The 22,022-nt window shown below is 40.0% G+C and overlaps 1 protein-coding gene across 2 annotated transcripts in view; it reads right to left on the bottom strand.

The window, feature by feature from the left end:
• Positions 1–22,022, bottom strand: part of NUP93 (nucleoporin 93) — a 110,262-nt gene that overhangs the window by 65,642 nt on the left and 22,598 nt on the right. For both annotated transcript variants that reach the window (XM_032323987.1, XM_032323988.1), the window contains one exon: positions 11,095–11,212. In XM_032323987.1, the coding sequence (XP_032179878.1) occupies positions 11,095–11,212 (118 nt within the window). The remainder of the gene's footprint in view (positions 1–11,094; positions 11,213–22,022) is intronic.

Below are 22,022 nucleotides of genomic sequence, written 5' to 3'. Positions count from 1 at the left end.
TCCTTTCAATGATATCTTGAAAATTCACTTCTTTACTAAACAGTCTTGATGCACAATGGAATTTAAAATCCAGGGGATTAAGGGTAGAGTACTGAACTCAAACCAACAGAAGGGAGTTCAAATCTGGCATATCCAGCCTCTGTAGGCCTTAGGTTTCCCATCAGTGAAATACGGTTAACAACAGTATTTACTTCAGATGGTTACTGGAAATCCAGAAGTGTTTTAGTTCAATGTGTTGGCACAGTAAATGTTCAGTAAAACCTTAGCTCTGCCTCCTCTTTTGATTTCGCTGGGAGAAAACAGAAGACAGGAATTCAAACTGTAGTGCCTCAATTCACTGAAGAGCAGGGACATTTAAACTAAACACAAGAAAGGAAGGGAGGGAGGGAAGGAAAGAGGAAAGGGGAGAGGGAAGAAAACACAACTATTTAAACTAGTCTATTCAAAGTGTGGTTGAGGGGCGCCTGGGTGGCTCAGTGGGTTAAGCCGCTGCCTTCGGCTCAGGTCATGATCTTAGGGTCCTGGGATCGAGTCCCGCATCGGGCTCTTTGCTCAGCAGGGAGCCTGCTTCCTCCTCTCTCTCTGCCTGCCTCTGCCTACTTGTGATCTCTGTCTGTCAAATAAATAAATAAAATCTTCAAAGTGTGGTTGAAGGAGTACCAGACCCCAAATAGCTGGTGACCAGTCTGCAGCAGGTAAGTACAAAAATGGAGAATAAGCATTTAGAAACTTTTTGAGTAACCTGACAGAGTAATTCTGTCTACTAAATTTAATTTCAAAAACTAAGGCTTGTATTTTGCATGACTCTTATTTTTTTTCCTAGTTAATCCATTTTTACTGCATTTTCCTGGAAGTATATCTCTCAGCCTGAGATGAAATGGGGGAAAAAAACCCAAAACTTGTTTGGAAGGCACTAATTCAGTAAGGACTTTCTCAATGAAGAACACCCACTCCCACACTCATTCAACATGAAGACCTCTGGGGCAGTCTGGGACCTCATCACAGAACCAAGTGCTACTGTGAATGCCCAAAAATATTCAATCTTTAAGGATCCACAAGGCAAGGCACGTGGGTGGCTCAGTCAGTTAAGCTTCTGACTTTTTTTTTTTTTTTAAGATTATTTATTTGACAGGGAGAGAGAGAACACAATCAAAGGGAGTGGCAGGCAGAGGGAAAGGGAGAAGCAGGCTCCCTGCTGAGTAGGGAGCCCTGTGTAGAGGTTGATCCCAGGACCCTGGGATCATGATCTGAGCTAAAGGCAAAAGTTTAACCAACTGAGCCACCCAGGCACCCCAAGTTTCCAACTCTTGATCTCAGCTCAAGTCTGGATCCTAGGGTCCTGAGTTCAAGCCCCATGTTGGGTTCCACACTGGACATGGAGCCTACTTTAAAAAGAAAAAAAAAAATCCACCAAGTCCTGTGCTAATCTTCTGAGACAGATATGTACTGTGGATAAGAAGGAACCAAGTAAGAGAGAACATACTCCCAGACAGTATCATACTAGAGTATGTGGTACCCTGAACAAATCAAGCATATTGTAACATTCCATGGCCATTTCTACCCGTCCTGAAGATAGTTTTGGCACGCCTGGATGGCTCAGTGGGTTAAGCCTCTGCCATCGGCTCAGGTCAAGATCTCAGAGTCCTGGGATTGAGCACCGCATCAGGTTCTCTGCTCAGCGGGGAACCTGCTTCCCCCTCTCTTTCTGCCTGCCGCTCTGCCTGCTTGTGATCTCCTTCTCTGTGTCAAATAAATAAATAAAATCTTTTAAGTAAATAAATAAATAGACAACTTTTTCTTTTTGAAAGAAAACGGAGTAGAGAAAACTCTTCCTCATATCCTACTGCTCATGCCATTCAAAGAAATAAAGCAAATCAGGCAGTGATAATAAAAATCAGCCGGTAATACTCCCACTTACATTCTGCTGACTTAATACTCCCCTTTGTTTTATAAATGAAAAGAATGGCCCTGTCAGTCCTGGTTGTAAATATGTTCAAAAGACAAGGCTTCCCGGGGCGCCTGGGTGGCTCAGTGGGTTAAGCCGCTGCCTTCGGCTCAGGTCATGATCTCAGGGTCCTGGGATCGAGTCCCGCATCGGGCTCTCTGCTCAGCAGGGAGCCTGCTTCCCTATCTCTCTCTCTCTCTCTCTGGCTGCCTCTCCATCTACTTGTGATTTCTCTCTGTCAAATTAATAAATAAAATATTAAAAAAAAAAAAAAAAAGACAAGGCTTCCTTCCATATAAATTCTCCGAAGCTGTGTCCGCCCAGTCTTGCTCTTGCTCAGCAGACCCACTGCAGTGCTTCGAGAGCAGTGGCTCTCTGAAAGGCAGCGGCAGGATTCAGTTGTGGCATCTCGGCCTCGCAGCTACTCCGCAGTGAGAAGCGAGGCCTCATCCTTCTGTCCTCCGAGATAATTAAAGTGGTGCACGCACTGCTGCTAATCGCTAGTGTTGCGAACCCAGGGCTGTCAGAATTGAGGGCCTGAACCTCAGCTTGGCTGCCAGCAACCTGAGCTGGAGGGACTCACTCAACCTCTCCATATCTGAAGTGCACAACGGAAGCCAGGCATCTGGGAAATGGGGGAAAGCCTAAAAAGAAAGCAATATATATACACTGAGCTCTGCAGCAAAAGAAATCCTAACACAGGTCTTGTCAGTAGAGGATACTGCCCATCCTTTCTCCCAGCTTCTGTTCCTGGTCCCCAACACAAACAAATAAAAAGCAAAACCAGGAGTCTCCCCTGTCTAAGCCTCTTCTCACTTCCTTCACAGAATGTGGTTTCTTAGTGGAGACAGTGGGAACCTGGTTCCCAAAGTTTTGCATCTGAGGGGCCACACTGTGCCACCCCAACAATGCATGGAGCCACATCAGGCTACAGGCCTGGAAAGCTTCAAGATCGAACATTCCGAAACGGAAATAAGAGATCACAGGGTGCTGCAGCAAGCGGATCTAAGTGGTGCACAGGGTCAAGAGCTGCCATCTGAGAACGACAGCAGTCTACAGTAATGCATTCGATATTCGACAAGGTTTTAACCCCCATTTAAATTACATCCGCTCCCGTATCAAACAGCTCAACAGATAAAAAGACATGCCCATTTCTGGTTCCTGAAGCCAGCAACTTAAAGACACCAGCCTGCAGATGACACTATGTGCCCCCCACCTCCAGAGTGCTGGGGCTTCGACAGATATCGACAGGTTAAGAGAGCTCATGAAGGAGGGAGGGCATGACTCAACCTGGTTCAAAGGCACCAGGGCCAGACCCGTATGTGAAGTGCTCTAGTAAACTGTCAGATAAATATTTTAGCCAATGGCTTCTTCCAAAACACTCTTACGGAACCGTTCCAACTTCTTTCTTCTTTAGCTGGTAATTGATATTCCTTTGCTCACTACAGGATATAAGAAACCTCTGAGAAGACAAAAAAGCCTGTCATTTCCTGCTTGCTCAGAATGCATTCAGCATCCATTTACTTGCTTGTTCTGAAAGCCCCGCATTCAGGAGTAAGTGTGAATGGATAAGTAAAAAGGCTGAAATCTTATATCCTTGGCTCACATAAATGCAGTTTTTCACATTTTCCACAGACGATGCCTTTAACACCCATTTTTATTCCAAAGTCACCATTTTTAATTCCATTCACAGGATACTTTAATGTAATTGCATACTTTCCACCAGACCACAAAGCCTACCTTTTCCCTTATCACAGACAGGCAGAAAATTTAAATCATTTCAGTACTTACCCCAGCAATCAGTATCAGACTACCTAATTACAAACACAAAACAGGACGGTACATTAATCTGCCTCTGGGAAGACACTATTTTTTCTTTTTTACGTGTTTACTGGTTTTCACCTCTGAGATTTATACTGGGTCAGGGTTTAATGACAGGGAACAGCAAATATATTTGATAAAGAAGCAGGGGTGATGAGGACACTGCAGTGCTCACACAAGAGACAAAGCCTGGTACCGTGAAGCCCCTGAACGAGAAGACAGGGCACAGTGAGACGTTACGTCGTTTTCATCTGCCATTCAGCCACTACAACTGAATGCTTGCCTAAAACGTATGTCACATTTGTTCCAAGGAAGTGTTTCTAACTAGCAGGCTTAGGATCCAGTGAGAACTGGGTTCATTATCTAGTGAACCCAAGAGCATTAACTATAGATTGTTTAATTTAAGTCCAGGATAAGCTATGAAAGGGCAAGATTCAAATATCCATTAAAGTCTTCTAAAAACTCCAAAGAAAGGTTACCATGAACTTCCCACTGACTCTCTTAGGAGCAAGAGGAATATAAGCAAAGAAGAATAAACACAAATGCTTAACTAAAAACCTTCACACTGTTAGATGCTCTTAGATTTTTATATATGAAAACATTTAAAGAGCAACATTTTATTCCTTCAGAGTCCCATCAATTCAAAATTTCTAATCATCCCATTTGGGCCAGATCACCACTGCAGAAAAGCCTGCTCAGGCATATTAAGAATAAAAACAACATGGGAGCTAGGTATGTTTTGCCTACTTAAAACACTTCTCAGGACTGTTATACAAATACAAACAGATGTTAACCCTAACTGAATGAACCTCATCTCTTCCTCAGATTTACAAAAGCAACTCTGGTAAGACCCCTCCCTGGTATCCATGCTTAGAAGTTTCTAGGAACAAATGAAAATGACTACTTAAAAATAATCGCGGAGTTCAGGTACTGTTCATCCATTCAGACTGCACTTTCCTACAGCAAATCTGAGCTAGGGAAAGCTTACTGCACTTCTTCCTCAATATTAATGTATTGCCAGTAAAATTCCTGACAAGCTGCTATTAGCACACTAATCATTCTAGGCAAGGCTGACCCTATTTCCAACAAACCGCCACAGGATTTCTGGAACCAATTCCTCACTAACAACTTGCCAGTACTACAAACACACAATTAACAATCAACACAACCACTTTTCTGCTTAGCTGTTATATATAGCTGCGTTTAAGCAGCAGTCTCTTAATTCTGAAGATATAAAATTAAAAGATAATCCATGAACATAACAATTTAGGTGATAAGGGGTTTCACAAGCAGTGATTCATTTTCGTACTTATACCAAAGCTATTTAGTTCTTTCTGATTACTTAAAAGATAAGCTAAGAGTGGTCTGAGCATACTCTACATTGCCAAGGCCAAGGCCAAGGACAGAAAAAGGAAGGAAATAATGAATATTTTATTATGGATATAGTGTGGTAAACAAAACAAGTTTCTTTCTTTCTTTCTTTCTTTTTTTTTAATTTATTTGACAGATCACAAGTAGGCAGAGAGGCAGACAGAGAGAGAGAGAGGAGGAGGAGGCATGCTCCCTGCTGAGCAGAGAGCCTGATGCGGGACTCGATCCCAGGATCCTGGGATCATGACCCGAGCCGAAGGCAGAGGCTTTAACCGCTGAGCAACCCAGGCGCCCCAAAATAAGTTTCTAACAAAGTGAATTATTACTGCATCATTATCTTGTATGTGATAAACCAGTTTCCCTGACTCCAATTTTTTATAGTTATTTTATACTATTTAAGATATCTTTTGCTCTCTACTGCAGGACAGGACAGATTTCCATGTGGAAATTTACAGATTATGAAGACCTTCAGTATAGGATCTTTCTCTCCTTCCTTTTTTTTTTTTTTTTCTTTTGGTAGAAGGGGCTGAAGAAATAAGAATCACTTATCTAAGATTTGAATGGGCTGCCAAGTTAATTCTAACAACATAAGCTAAACTTGTTTACTTTGTGGGGAAACATTTGGAAAGTTTTGTTTTTTCCTAAGCAGTAAAACCGACACATTGTATTTGGAGGCTGCAGGGAGAGAGATCTCAGAAGACCATGCGAGAGGCGGTGTGTAAGGGAAGCTTCACAGGGTTAGACTGAAATGAGGGGTCAGACATTTCAGAGGCGCTACTCCAGGCTAAGGAAGGTGATAACCAAAGTCCTAACATATAAAAGAAAAAGAGTTAGGCAAACCTGCTGGCTGAAGTGTACATATGCGTGTGCACGCACACGCGCGCGCACACACACACACACACACACACACAAAGATAGCTTCTCCTTCTGCAGGAAAGTATCCCAATTTAGTCCCACCTATACATACTCCAACCACGAGGTATTTAATACTTCAGAAAAGTGGTTTCTATTTTAAAAATGTCTCTACAGAAATCTCTTAAACACATTACAGACTGTTAGCTGTTTAGAAACAGCAACTGCCATTTAGCTGAATCAGATATGGGTCCTCCCACAGCCGGGAAAGAGGAATGTTGAGGGTAAGATCAGATACTTGGTTGAGGTCTGCAAGTCACTAGAACAACTAGCAGTAGACGCCTTAGCTCAATACTCCATACAGCTGTGAAAGAGTGAGATTTGATGATGTCTCATTAATTATAGTTAATTTAGTCTTGAGATTTCTGGCACTGTAAGCACGGTAACTGTAGCAGGTTGACATGTGTCCCCCCCACCCAAAAAGATATGTTGAAGTCCTAACTCCTAGTACCTATGCATATGACCTTATTTAGAAATATGATCTTTGCAAATGTGACTAAGTTAAGGATCTCAAGATGAGATCATTCTGGATTTAGGGTGGGTCCTACACCCAACACTAGAGTCTTTCTAAGAGAAAGGAGAGGGAGACTAAATACACAGGAGAAAAACCTTGTGGAGATGGAGGCAGAGATTGGAGTTAAAGAATAGCTGGTGCCACCAAAAGTTAGAAGAGGAAAGATTATCCCCGACAGCCTTTGGAGGAAGCAAGGTACTGCCAACACCTTGATTGTGAAGTTCTATACTCCAGAACTGTGAGAGGATTAATTTCTAATGTTTTAGGCCACTGAGTTTGTGGAAACTTGTTGTGGCATCCCTTGGAATCTAATACAGGAAGTTTAGCAATAATATTATTATACTTTGGTTCATTGTCCTTCGGAAGTAATATAGCCTAATGCAGAGAAAACTGCAGCTATTTTTATGGCCAACTCAGGCAATTTCTGCACAGCCTTCTTGAAATATACATGTAATCTAGTGAAAAAGCCCACAATATAGTTGAACTGTGTAAATCTGCCCTTTATTACTACGTGATACACATCATCTCTGGTTCATTAGGTCTGTTTAGATCATAGTAAAGATGTGCAATCTGCCGTTGGTACTTTTTTTCCAAAGACATAAGTGAGTGAGTGGACCTCTGTGAGAAGACTTGTGCTTGCAAGCACCACAAAGGCACTTAGAGAAGTCCAGTCATTTCCGTGCCATGCCCTCTTAAGTCACTCTTCACCTCTTTTACACAAATGTACAGGCCCTCTTCATGACCATTTCCAAAAAATAAAATCAATAAACATTTTTTAAAATTCTCCTAGCATCAGCCACACATATATTTAAATAAGTCTTTTTTAATATGTTACCTTCACCTTCGCTGGCTGCAACAATCTTTCAAAACTGCATTCTCAATGCATGCCAACATCATCGATTATGACAAACAACAAAACAGTTAACAGTGGAAAGCCTATATTAATTTCAAGCTTTCCATCAGAAACAGAAGGGAATATAATCAAAGTCAATGTCTGCCAGACAGAAAAGGATTACACATGTATCTACATATGTATCTATACATGCAGAAATGCAAACAATGGATGGTACAAAGTCTTGGACAGTATCTGTCAAAGAATGCTTCAGCATTTCCTTCTATGAATTTATAAATTGACATCATAAACTCACTCTGATTGATACTTGGCACATGGGATTAGGATGCATTCTCATCTCAAAAAAACTAGTTGGAAAAATTTATACACAAAAATCCATTAGATTTATGGTATGTGAATCCTGTCTCTCAATAAAGCTGTTAAAATAAATGAGGGGAAAAAAGTCCATGAAAAAATATATATGGCTGTTCTAAAAACAAACAACTGAAAATGACTAAGTTAACTCTTCTTGGATAATCAACACATGATGAGAACTAAAAGGAAGATTGTTCCATGCTCAGGCCGAAAGCTGACTTGGCTCTTACATCTGACTACTAAATAAGAAATCAGGCAAGGATATGTTGATGTGTATGGGGGGGGCCTAAGCACAGGTTAGATGAGCTCCACAATACAATTTAAAACTTCCAATTCCTGGGGTGCCTGGGGGGCTCAGTCATGAAGTGTCTGCCTTCGGCTCAGGTCATGATCCCAGAGTCCTGGGACTGAGTCCCACATCAGGCTCCTGCTCTGCAGGAAGCCTGCTTCTCCTTCTCCCACTCCCCCTGCTTGTGTCCCCTCTTTCGTGCTCTCTCACTCTCAAATAAATAAAATCATTTAAAAAAAAAAAACAAACCCAAAACAAAATCTTCCAATTCCTATCAATAACTAGAACCATCTCAGATTAAGCCAAAGCCTCAGCCCTTTAAAACTTAAATTTTCTCCTTTAAGCCTTTGTAGCCAAGAAGATGAAATCAAGAGAACAATTATTTTGAAACTAGTAAGTTCTTTTTTTTTTCCTTTGAGAGAGCACATGCACAACCTGGGGGGAAAGGGCAGAGGGAGAGAATCTTCTTTTTTTTGTTTGTTTCCTTAAAGATAGCTAGCTAGCTAGCTATTGATCTATTTTAGAGTCCGTGAGAGAGAGGGAGTGTGAGCTGGGGGAAGAGCAGAGGCAGAGGGACAAGCAGACTTTGCACTGAGCCTGGGGACAACATGGGGCTTGATTGCACAACCGTGAGATCATCACCTGAGCTGAAAACAAAAGTCGGACTTGAAACCAAAACTGACTAAGCCACCCAAACACCCCGAGAGAGAGAATCTTAAGTAGGCTCCAAGCCCAGCACAGAGCCCAACCAGGGGCTTGATCTCACAACCCTGGGATCATGACTTGAGCCAAAATCAAGAGTCAGATGCTTAACCCACCAAGCCACCCAGGTACCCCAAAACTAGTTAAGTCTTAAATCTTTACTTAAGGACTAGATGACCAATTCCCAATTAATCAAAAGTTACCTTGGACTGACTATTTTGCATTTTTGAAGCTACTCTGGAAAAGCTCATTAGGTAAAATTTTGAAATGAATGCATCCTTCCTCTCAGTGTTCAAAGATTTTCAGTGTTGCAGGACCAAAACTCATAGCCATATTCATTCCCAATTAAGAAATCTCTTTGATGTGACCAAGCATCCACTGCTGGGAAACTATCTAATGGGGGTGCTGAAGGAGAGTGTTCATGTACTACACAGAAGGTTAGAAGAGAAGATCGTCATGATCTGATACATTTATAATCCTGTCATTAATATCTCAAAGTAGAAAATTGGAGTACCACGTCATAGGGACTTCACAAAGTATATCACTAAATGTGCTGAGTATTCCAAATATGTATGACAGATATGCCAAAGAACATTTAAAAGCAGTTGGTTTTAAAAATAAACAACTTTTTTGGGGGTGCTGGGGTGGCTCAGTCAGTTCTGCCTCCAACTCTTGGTTTCAGCTCAGATCATGATCTCATGGGTTGTGGGACGGAGCCTGACTAGGGCTCGGGGCTTGGAGGGAAGTCCACTTGAGAGTCTCCCCCCATCCCTTCCCTCACACACACATGTTCAGGCATGCTCTCTCCCTCAAATAAATACATGAAATATTTTTTAAAAAATAAAAATAACTTCTTTGGTATTTTAAACATTAAAAACACAAGCCTTTCAGCTAGTGCCATTTCTTCCACACTATTAGGATATTCCCCAAAATGTATGATTATTCAAATTTATTTTCTAGCTCTCTTCCTTTTGCCCACCTCATCCTTATTAAAAGTATTAGTTTATAGCAGTAAATAGAAGGTACAAAAAGGGACAGCTCCAAATAAGCAAAACAAAAACAAAAAAATTTTAAGATTATATGGAACTGAACAGGCATCTACAAGATGACAAGCTAATATGATTTAGTACACATAATTTTAAAAAACTAGAGACTATGGGAACATATTGCTACAGTTAACTCTCAACAGAAACACAGGGTTTTCGGTTACTGAATTGGAATAAATAGAGTAGAACTGTGGCCACTAGGGGCGCCTGGGTGGCTCAGAGAGTTAAGCCTCTGCCTTCCACTCAGGTTGTGATCTCAGGGTCCTGGGATCCAGCCCCTGGTCTGCTCAGCAGGGAGACTGCTTCCCCCGCCCCGACTCCACTCTCTCTGCCTGCCTCTCTGCCTACCTGTGATCTCTCTCTCTGTCTGTCACATAAATAAATAGAAATCTTAAAAAAAAAAAAAGAAGAAGTGTGGATACTAGGTAGATAAAAATAGTTCTTGGAAAGGATAGTGGGGTAGAGAGTTAATTCAAATTGAGCCCGTATAATAACATAATTAGTACCCATAACTAATAACACAATTAGTACAATGATTTGCCTTTGTAGAACCTACTTCTTTCATCTCAAAGGTAAATCAATGATTAAAATGGTAGCTCACAGTCCCTTCACTCTAACATGAATGTAGCATCCCAATTCCTCAAAACTAAATGAATCTTGAGTTTCTTCCTTAACAACGTATGTGTGTGTGCCGCACACATACACAAAGCAGTTTCTGATTAGATTAAAATAGTAATCAATTATGTCTGTGGCATGTTAGGTTAAATGAGACTGGAGTGCTCTATTAGACCATTTCCTGGTGCCACTAATGCAGCCAAACACTTCCTAGAAATCGATGAGTAGGTTTCAGTAAATAGTACTCTAAGTTTTCCCCAGCTCTTTGCCAACCAATACAAGCAAGATGTAGAAAAGAAATGTGGAAAACGAAGAGTAAAATTATTTGAGATCCAGCAAAGAAAGCAAGAGAAACTTATAACTAATTTCTCTGTTCCTGGATTAAGCCCAAGGAAGGAAGAAAAATCTGTTCTCATAATTACAATAATCTAAAAAGTGCAGGTTGGAATTGCTTTCCTAAATTCAGCCTCTCAGAGCACTCTTAAAGTAACCTATGTTCCCCATTATACTTCCAAAGCAGAGTCTCCGATTCTGTTAATATCTCAGGAAGAGAATTAACAAAGAAATCTAGAATTCCTAAATGAGCTGGTCAACAAATGAGCTGGTTAAGCAGGCCTTCAGCCTGGTTTGCATATCCAGGGTTTGACCTACACCAGTCCTGCAAGCCTTTACCTGAATGTCTGTATCCTTCACAGGCTCAAGAGGCTCAAAGGTGGTGGCCGCACTCAGACTCTCCAGTCGCTGGGAGATGTGGGATATGTCAAGTCCCCGAGACCCAAGGAGAACTGACCTATAGTACAATACGGGGCAAGGAGAAAAAAGCAGGATTAGGATATCGAATATGCTTCATAAAATACCAGAGACTATTTTTTATTCAAAACTTATGTACTGCTCACCTTTATATGGTTTTTTTATACCTTTCCATAAAGCTCTATCACATAGCGAAAGAGACACAATATTGCATGTGGTAATAAGAGAGAGTTCTGGTCATGCCTGAATTAGAATAAAATTTGCCTAGAATAAAATGACAGTATACTAACAAAATGATAGGCTAGACAACTCCACATATTTCACCCCCCATTTTACAGATGGGGGAACTAAAGGTGCAGAGAGGTTAAGTGACTTCTCCAAAGTCACAGAGCCAGAAAATGCCAGAGTCAAGTCATCAGGCTCCAGAGCACAAACTCTTAACCACTGTCCTATATTCACAGCCTCTATAAAGACAGATATGTGAACACAACATCTGAGAAGCTTCAAGAGTAACCCAGTCCTAATTTTATTCATCAGTTGAAGAAACTAAAAGTCTGGGACCATCGAAGATTTGCAAAGGACAGCTGAACCAGAATCCAAGGCTAGTTCTCCATGGCTTCTCTTTAAAAGACAAACATCGTATCTAGTACACCTTCAAGTTCCCGCTCCGCTGCCCATTCCAATAGTACAGGAGCCTGTCGCCAAATAAATGCTTTGAAGAGAGGTGGGAAAAATACAACTACCTTTACTTCTACTTACTTCGGGGAACGTAACAATAGAAGAGTTTTTTTAAAAAATCAGTCTCACTAATATCTCGAACACTCTCTGGAAGAAAGAAATTTAGGGGAATTAGATGCTTAGACTATTGTTTTTAGATGACGATTTAGTATCCCAAAACCCAACTGACAAAGTTTACATTCCTTCTCAGGAACTCAGAAGCTACACCACCAGGAAGCACAAGTAACCCAAAATCTATGGCTTTGACACCTAAGACTTCTACTTCTGTACTAACAGACTTTTTAGAGAAGAAGAAAGGACTTTGTGTTTAGTTCTATTCTACAAGGTACTACAGAGTGCTCGCTTCGGCAGCACATATACAAGGTACTACAGAAATAGGTGATGTGCACCCAGAGGGCTCCCTGCTGTAGATTTTTGTCTCTTCCAATGTAGACAAGTCAACTAGAATGCCATCTCTGAGGCTTCTCTTCCAGGCTACCCTGTCAGATAAATAATCTTGCCTCTCTGTTCTAACAATCCTTAAAGCTAACCTTCTAATTCAGTAGTTCCCAGCCCTGGTTGCACATTAGAATCACCTAGTCAGCTTTGCTCCCAGTGATTCTGAGTAGTGCTGAGTGAAGCCTGGAGCACAGGTATCAGTGTAATGCCTCCCTCCTTTTTTAATAATAGCTTTACTGAGAAATAATTCACATACCATACAATTTACCCATTTAAAGTATACAGCTCAGTATGTTTTAGTATATTCACAGAGTTGTAAAGCTTTCACCTTTTAGAACATTATTTTACAACATTTAGGACATTTTACAAACTTCAGCACATTTTCATTAACCCCCAAACCAATCCCCTACCCACCAGCAGTCATTTCCCATGTCCGTTCCCAAACTACCCCCAACCTCTGAAAACTATCGATCCATTTTGTTTCTATAGATTTGCCTATTCTGGACATTTCATATAAACAGAATCATACAACATGTGCTGTTTTGTGACTATCCTCTTTCACTTAGCATAATGCTTGTCAAGATTCATCCATGCTCTAGTATGTATCAGTACTTCATTTCTTTTTATAATTGAACAGTATTCCATTATATGGATATATCACATTTTATATTTATTAATGTATCCATTCATCAGCTGATAGGACATTTGGGTTGTTTCCACTTTGGGGCTATTATGAAAAGTACTGCCACGATAATTCATGTAGCATTTTTGTGTGAATACTGTTTTCATTTTTCTTGGATATATACCTAAAAGTAGAATTGCTAGATCATATAGTAACTCTGTTTAACCTTCTGAAGAACTGCCAGATGGTTTTCCAAAGCAGCTACACCATTTTATATTCTCATTAGCAATGTACAAGAACTCCAATTGTTTTCTACACCCTTGCCAATACTTGTCATCACCTTTTTGATCATAGTCATTTTAGTGGGCCCTCCTTATTAAATAAACCCTTATAGAAAAACAATTCCAAATACAAAATTAAATAGTAAACCTCCTTGTACCCATTACCCAGCTTCAACAATTAACATGTCATAGTCAACCCTGTTTCACCTATATCCCTACTTCTTTTCCTCTTTCCACCACCCAGATTATTTTGAAGTAGATTCCAGAGAATCCCCCAATTATTTAATAATTTAAATTTTGTGTTTTTTTCTGAATGGGATACAAATAAGATCTCTACTTGTGAATGACATGCCTCCTAAATCTTTTTTAATCTATAGTCTGCTCTTTCATCTCATTTTTTCCCCTTACAATTTATCAGCGACTCTGGATTATTTGTCCTGTAGAGCAGTACTACTTAAACTTGAACTGTACACGTGAATCACCTGAGAAGCATATTAAAATGCAGATTCTGATTCAGTAGGTCTAGGATGGGACCTGAGATTCTCCATTTCTAAAAAGCTCACAGTTGATGCTTCTCCTATTGATCCATGACCTACACTAAAAGTAGGAAGGATACAGTTTCCCACATAACAGGTTTTATTGACTGCAACCTCAAGATGTCATCTGACATGTTCCTCCAGCCTCTGTATTTCCTATCAATTGAAAGTAAGCTCTAAAAGGTTTGATCAGATTCAGGTGTCATTATATTTGGTTAGATTACTTGAGACTAAAGATTACTTGAGACAAGAAGTCTGTAATGTCTGGTTATTTCTTTTGGAATGTTAGCAAATACTGATGATCACTGCTTAGAGACACTAATTCCTTAGAGGTTGCAAAATAGTGGTGCTCTTTTTTTTCTTTTTAAGATTTATTTATTTGAGAGAGAGAAAGAGAGAGAGTGCGCGTGTACACGCACACACTGGGGGAGGGGTGAGAATTTCCAGCAGACTCCCTACTGAGTGCAGAGCCTGACCTGACAACCCAGAGATCATGAACTGAGCTGAAACCAAGAGTCGATTCTTAACCAACTGAGCCACCCAGGCACCCCAGGCATTCTATTTTTATTAGCTAGAATATTTCCTTTCAGAAAAACTCTTCATCCATTATGTGGTTATTCTGAATAATGAGATGGTTCTCTAGTATCCTCAGAGTGACTGGTGAGTCTCCTTTTGGTATCCTTATGAACTCATGAATTTAAAGTCATAAACATATGAACTGAAACATATTAAACACTTACTGTTGTGTTTCAATCCACTGCAGTTACTATCCTTATCATCCTCAAACTGTCTCCTCCACCAGTAGAAACCTTTTAAGGATGGTTTCGAATTCTCTTGACATAACTCAAGTAGGCCTTAGTAACTTCCCTATCTGGTAGGACAAGATGTTTCATGTTCATCTCATACAGACCTGGAGTCAACCAAGACTTCAAAGAGCCCCCACTGTTTTATTAAAAGATGGATTTTAGGGCAGAAGACATGAACAGACACTTCTCCAATGAAGACATACAAATGGCTATCAGACACATGAAAAAATGTTCTTCATCACTCGGGGAGATTCAAATCAAAACCACATTGAGGGCGCCTGGGTGGCCCAGTGGGTTAAGCCGCTGCCTTTGGCTCAGGTCATGATCTCAAGATCCTGGGATCGAGTCCCGCATCGGGCTCTCTGCTCGGCAGGGAGCCTGCTTCCCTCTCTCTCTCTCTGCCTGCCTCTCTGCCTACTGTGATCTCGCTCTGTCAAATAAATAAATAAAATCTTTAAAAAAAAAAAAAACACATTGAGATACCACCTTACACCGGTTAGAATGGCCAAAATTAACAAAACAGTAAACAATGTGTGTTGGAGAGAATGTGGAAAAAGGGGAACCCTCTTACACTGTTGATGGAAATGCAAGTTGGTGCAGCCACTGTGGAAAACAGTGTGGAGATTCCTTAAGAAATTAAAAATGGAGCTACCCTATAGTAGTGCAATTGCACTACTGGGTATTTACCCCAAAGATACAGATGGAGTGAAAAGAAGGGCCATCTGTATCCCAATGTTCATAGCAGCAATGGCCACGGGCACCAAACTGTGGAAAGAACCAAGATGCCCTTCAATGGACAAATGGATAAGGAAGATGTGGTCCATATACACTATGGAGTATTATGCCTCCATCAGAAAGGATGAATACCCAACTTTTGTAGCAACATGGATGGGACTGGAAGAGTATACTGAGTGAAATAAGTCAAGCAGAGAGAGTCAATTATCGTATGGTTTCACTTATTTGTGGAGCATAAGAAATAACATGGAGGACATGGGGAGATAGAAGGGAGTTGGGGGAAACTGGAGGGGGAGATGAACAATAAGAGACTATGGACTCTGAAAAACAATCTGAGGATTTTGAAGGGGTTGGGGGTGGGAGGTTGGGTGAGCCTGGTGGCGGGTATTATGGAGGGCACGTAGTGCATGGAGCACTGGGTGTGGTACATAAACAATGAATTCTGGTACACTGAAAAGAAATTTAAAAAATTAAAAATTAAAAAAAATAAAATAAAATAAAAGATGGGGGGCGCCTAGATGGCTCAGATGGTTAAGCATCTGCCTTTGGCCCAGGTCATGATCTCAGGTTTCTGGGATCGAGCCTCGTATCAGGCTCCCTGGTCAGTGGGAAGCCTCCTTCCCCTTGCTCTCTGCCTACCTCTGCCTGCTTGTGATCTCTCTCTCTATATCAAATAAATAAATAAAATCTTAAAAAATAAAAAAATAAAAAGATGGATTTTTAGAGGCAACTATGTGGGTACTAGGACTGCTCAGTGCTACACTGTTTCTAGGCTTTCTCCTAAGTAGAGCTAGAAATGAAGTTTTTACTTTTGTTTCAGTTTTCTTAAGATAAATTACATGATGAGTTTATACTAATAATCCCAATTCAAAATTTAAAACACAAAATTTTGGGTTAACCTCACAGATTTTCTTTCTACATCTCCTTTCTCCCACACCCCAAGTCCTAGTTTCAGTATCTATAACTACTTATTTGCTTTATCCTACACTATACACACAACAGTCTCAAAACAGCAGTAACAACACCTCCAACATGATAACTTATGACAGATTAAGATACCACTTGGAACTGTTCCTCTCTCTGTGGTTATGTCACCAACTGGATTAAACTCTTATTTTCATTTTTTAGGAACTCCTTTTTTAGTTTGTTTTATAATAATGTAAAATATTTACACAATTCCAAAGTCAAAAAAAAGTCCCTGTCTTCTCCACCTTATTTAAGGTTACTTAACCTTTTGTTTGTTTACTTTCTGTATAAATCATGCCTTGTTAAGAAAGGAGGGAAGAAAAGCAAGGAGGAAGACCAGTCTGAGTGACTTCTCAGGAAAGGTAGTAGGATGGGGAAAAGTCCACAATACCAGCACAGGGGAGGGGCAGATTGGCAGAGTTTATGTGAAAGAAGAAAAAAGAACCAAACAAGAAAAACTGGAAAAAAAAATTTTTTTTTCTGAAAGCAGGAAGAATGTAGAATGGAAACAAATGGACAAAAGGTAGAACCTCTGTATATACAGTACCTTGTTTTATGTATTTGGCAACAGACTCATGTGAATATTTTGCATCAGTTTAAAAGATGAACTTTAAAACTCAAAAAAATTTTTTTTAATATTTTATTTATTTATTTGACAGAGAGATCACAAGCAGGCAGAGAGACAGGCAGAGAGTGGGGAGGAAGCAGGCTCCCTGCTGGGCAGAGAGCCCTACAGGGCTCATGACCTGAGCCGAAGGCAGAGGCTTAACCCACTAAACCACCCAGGCACCCCAAAACTCAAAATTCTTAATACCCAACAAAGATTTACATTTCATGAACCTCTAAATCTGAATTCAAATGAACAATCTTGAAAATAATTATTAAAGCAATTGCACTGTGAGCAGTGACTAAATTATTTTATATTAACAAATTAAAAGTTTTTAGTTATAATTATGGTGCTGTGATTTTATTACTGGAGTCATAACTTAAGAGATATATTTGAGGGGCGCCTGGGGGGCTCAGTCATTAAGCATCTGCCTTCGGCTCAGGTCATGATCCCAGGGTCCTAGGATCAAACCTCGCATCAGGCTCCCTGCTCAGCGGTAAGCCTGCTTCTCCCTCTCCCACTCCCCCTGCTTGTGTACCCTCTCTTGCTATGTCTCTCTCCGTCCAAAAAAAAAAAGAGAGAGAGAGAGAGATATTTGATGTCTAAAATCTGTTTCTAAATCTGAGTGGGATTACAGCTGAAACAAACAGGGTCATGATTTAGTAATTATTAAAACTGGGTGATGGGTATGTAGAGTTTCAGTAAACTTTTGTCTCTTCTTGTCTGTTTGTTAAACACTTTAAGTAATGAAATTATTTAAGAAAAGAAAAAGTCCTATGAATCCACTTACTAGAAGTAACTGTGAAATTAACAGGATTTGTAGGGAAAACGAAGCTACTAGGTGAGAGTATGCAAAGCCAGACTGTGGGAAACTATATAAGGACAAATGAGTTCAGTCCTTCATTACAAAACAACTCCAAGGGAAAAGATAAGTGAGCACTTACCAAACAAAAGAAATTTAAGAGATTTATCAAGGGGTCACAATAAATACATACAGCATATTGGGATTCTGAGTCAAACAAATTGGTAAACATTTAACATATGAGATATTTGAACAGACTAAAAATTTGATATTAAAGTATTATATTTACTTATATTTTAGATACAGAATTACATTTATGTTTAAAAATAAAGGAATTCATTTTTCGAGATTCACTTGGAAGTATCTGTGGATGAAACAGTGTATTGGCTGGGATCTGCTTAAAAAATCATTAGATGGGGAATAGAAAGGAAAACTGTCCCTGATTGGTAATTGTTGAAACTGAGTGTTAATATTCAAAATCTAGCCATCCCATGGAACACGAGATAAAGGCACTAAAAACTCATGAATTCAAGAGAAGTAAAACAATATTCTGAAGAAAAACTAAGCCACAAATTGGCTTGTTTTTGGGAAAAAATAGCTCTATAGAACTGAGGTACCCTGACTCTTCATAAGCATTTATTCCACTTCCTTAAAAACCTCTTCAATATAAATATATATATATATATATTTTCTTTTTTAAGATTTTACTTATTTGTCATAGAGAGAGAGCACAAGCAGGGGAAACAGAAGGCTCATGTCTGAGCCCAAGGCAGATGCTTAACCGACTAAGCCACCTAGGCGCCCCTCAAAATATATTCTTGGTAATTAAAAAAAAAAAAAAAAAGTCTTTATTTTCTGTATCTGATGCTTTGACAACTGGGGCCTTGCTGATATTGGAAGGGCTGTCCCTCCCAAGGTTAGCTAATTCTGAGAGGCGAGTACAAATTTCAAATGCCAACTAATGAGTCCAGAGACCAGACCCCAACCACCTCCTTTCCTGGGCCACTTTTCACCCCATGGCTAGGTACTAGACAATCAGAGTCAACTATACCTCAGAGCCCACTGAAGTTACTCAAACTAGCCAATCCTAAGTTTGTTGACCCTGCCTTGCCTTACTTTCCCACGGAAACCATAATACAGGCTTTGGCCCACATTTTCTCCTTGCTCTCACTGCATCCTGACTGACCCCAGTGCTGACCCATGATGTGCCCTGCCTCATTTCTGGACAACTGTGGATAGAAACTCTCTCTTCATGACAGTCATTTTCTTTTCTTCATGTCTTACTATACCTGATTAATGCAATTCATCAGGTACTTTTAAAACACCTTCCTTTTTTCTCAGTAGATCTGTATATACATTTTTATCACCTACTTTTTTAAAACAGCTTTATTGAAATACAATTCACATACTATACAACTGCCCATTTAACTGACTTATTTAGTGGTTTTCAGTAGATTCAGAGTTATGCAACCATCATTAAAATTGACTTTTATAACACTTTCCTCACCCCACAAAGAAACCCCCAACCTATCAGCAGTTGCTCCCCATGACCCTCAATCCACCCACCCCACCTAGGAAACCACTAATCTACTTTCCTTCTCCATCAATTTGCCTATTTAAGATATTGCACATAAATGGAGCTCGACAATATGTTGTCTTTTGTGACCAGCTTCTTTCATTTCTCATGTTTTCAAAGTTCATCCATGTTACATGTATTAACATGCGTATATTAACAACTCATTCTTTTTACTGCCAAGTAATACTCCATTTTACAGATATGCCACATTTTATTTATCAATTGATCAACTGACGGACATTTGGGTTGTTTTCACTTTTTGACTTACCAATAATGATGCTATGAACAAATTTCTATATGGACAATGGTCTTCATCTATCTTGGGTATTCCTTAGGAGGGGAACTGCTGAGTCATATGGTCACACTGTTTAGCCTTTTGAGGAACTGCTGGACTATTTCCCAAAGTGGCTGCAAGACTTTACATCCCACCAAAAGTATATGACAACCTCAATTTTTTCCACATCCTCAACACTACTAGGGTCTGGTCTTTGAACTACAGCCATCCTAGTGTGTACGTGAAGTGGTATGTCAAGGTGGTTTTGATTCACATTTCCCTGATGGCCTGTGATGTTGAGTTTCTCATAATTTGCTTGCTGACTGTGTGTACATCATCTTCGGGGAAATAGTCCCTTACCAGATAAGTAATTTGCAAATATTTTCTTCCATTGTGTGGGCTACTTTATCACTTTCCTTTTTTCCCCCCCTACTTTCCTTTTTTTAAAAAAATACTTTATTTATTTGTCAGAGAGAGAGCGCATGCGCAAGCACACAATCCAAGGAAGTGGCAGGCAGTGGGAGAAGCAGGTCCCCCGCGCTGGACAAGGAGCCCAACGCAGCACTTGATCTCCAGACAGTGGAATCATGACCTGAACCAAAGGCAACTGCTTAACCGACTGAGCTACCTAGGCATCCCTATTTTCTCACTTTCTTAATAGTGTCCTTTGAAGTACAAAAGTTTTAAATTTCAATGAGGTTCCATTTATCTATTTTTTATTCTGTCACTTGTACTTTCAGTTCATATCTAATAAGGTTCTGCCTAACTTCAGGTCAGAAAGATTTATACCCATGTTTTCTTCCAAGAAGATTTAAAGTTTGGGCTCTTACATTTAGGTCTGTGTTATTTATTTATTTACAGTTATTTATTTACAGTTAAGGTGTCCAACTTCTTTCTTTTGCATATAGATATCCAGTTGCCCAGCATTTGTTGAAAAAACACTGAATGCTCTTGCCACTTGCTGAAAATCAGCTGATCTCAAATGCATGGATTTATTTCTGGACTCCTAATTCTATTCAATTGTCTATCCTCATGCCAGTGCCACACAGTCTCGACTATGGTAGCTTTGTTTGAAGTTAGGAAATTGGAAGTGTGAGCCTCCCAACTTTCTTCTGCCTTTTAAAAGACTGTTTTGGCAACTCTAGGTGTCTTTTTATTCACACATAGATTTTAGGATCTCCTTGTTAATTTCTGCAAAAAAACCATCTGAAATTTTGATAAGGATTCCACTGAATCTGCAAATCAATCTGGGCATATTAATATCTTAATAATATTAAGTCCTCTGATGCATGAACACTGGATGTATTTTGCCTGCTTTCTTAAATAAGAGAACTGCACACTTTTTCTCCACCTTTTATTTTTTATTTTACTTCACAATATGTTCTGGAGTCGATCTATGGTACTGAATATTCTCATTCTTTTGTATTACTAAAAAATACTCCACTAACAAGATGTACCACATCTATTTAACCAGTCCCCTACTGACAGATGTTTGAGTTTTCAATTTTTGCTATTTACAAGTAATGCCACAATGACTACCGTTGTGCACAGATCTTCCATACTTTTGCCAGTGCATCTCTGGGACAGATCGCGGGAAAAGGGATTGCTGGGTCAAGGGTAAACCCGCCTGATACTGCCCAGTTGTGTCCGACAGGTGCCCTATCCCCACCAGTGACATGTGAGAATGCACCCAGTGCCCAGGCAATTTTAAAGTACACCAGGGTTGAGAGCCTTGACACTTAAAAAACTAGCTATTAGAGAATTCAGAAGAGAAAAAAGTCATCCGAGTAGGTGGTGCCTGCAGTAAAGTGTCCAGTGAATAGGCAGAAGCTTCGATGGGGAGAGGTAGATGGAGAAATGAGGAAAAAGGGCAGGGAATTAGGGTAAGAGTAAGGCTTTATAAATAAAGGCTAAACCAGATACTTCCTAAGTGGAAGTATCTAAAGGCTAAAGTGGAAGTATCTAAAGGGTGGAAAAATCTAAAGGCTCCTTGCCTTCCATCTGCCTCAATTTCCATAAACCACACAGCCTCTCCTGGGCAAAAAGATGGAGTCAAGGCTGGAGTCAAACACTTTAGTCCTGGGAAAGTATGAGGACAAAAGGTGTCATCAGTACACACAGGGAGGAGAAATAAAGTCAGGAGGCCTGGGTTCAAGTCTCACCTGCCTCTTACTGCCTGAAAATCTTAGATGCATCAGTTTTCTAAGACTCATTGTCTTCCTCTGTTAAATCTGGAGAAAAATCCCTGCCTCACTCACCTCTCAGGCTTGTGAAGACCAGTTAGGAGAAGGTCTGTGACAATTCTGGGGGAACTGAAAAGTGCCATACAAATGGAAGAGATTCTTACTGAGCAAGCTGGATTTGAATTCTGGCTTGGCCACTTGCTATGTGACGTTTCTCAATTATAAAACAGAGATAATAACACTTATTTCACAGGGTTATTTTAAGAAGAAATTATATAATGCATGT

The sequence above is a fragment of the Mustela erminea genome, chromosome 19 (assembly GCF_009829155.1).
Source record: "Mustela erminea isolate mMusErm1 chromosome 19, mMusErm1.Pri, whole genome shotgun sequence".
In the NCBI taxonomy this organism is placed as follows: Eukaryota; Metazoa; Chordata; class Mammalia; order Carnivora; family Mustelidae; genus Mustela; species Mustela erminea.
Note: the sequence above shows the minus strand (reverse complement) of the source record. Positions and strands in the feature narration are given on the sequence as shown.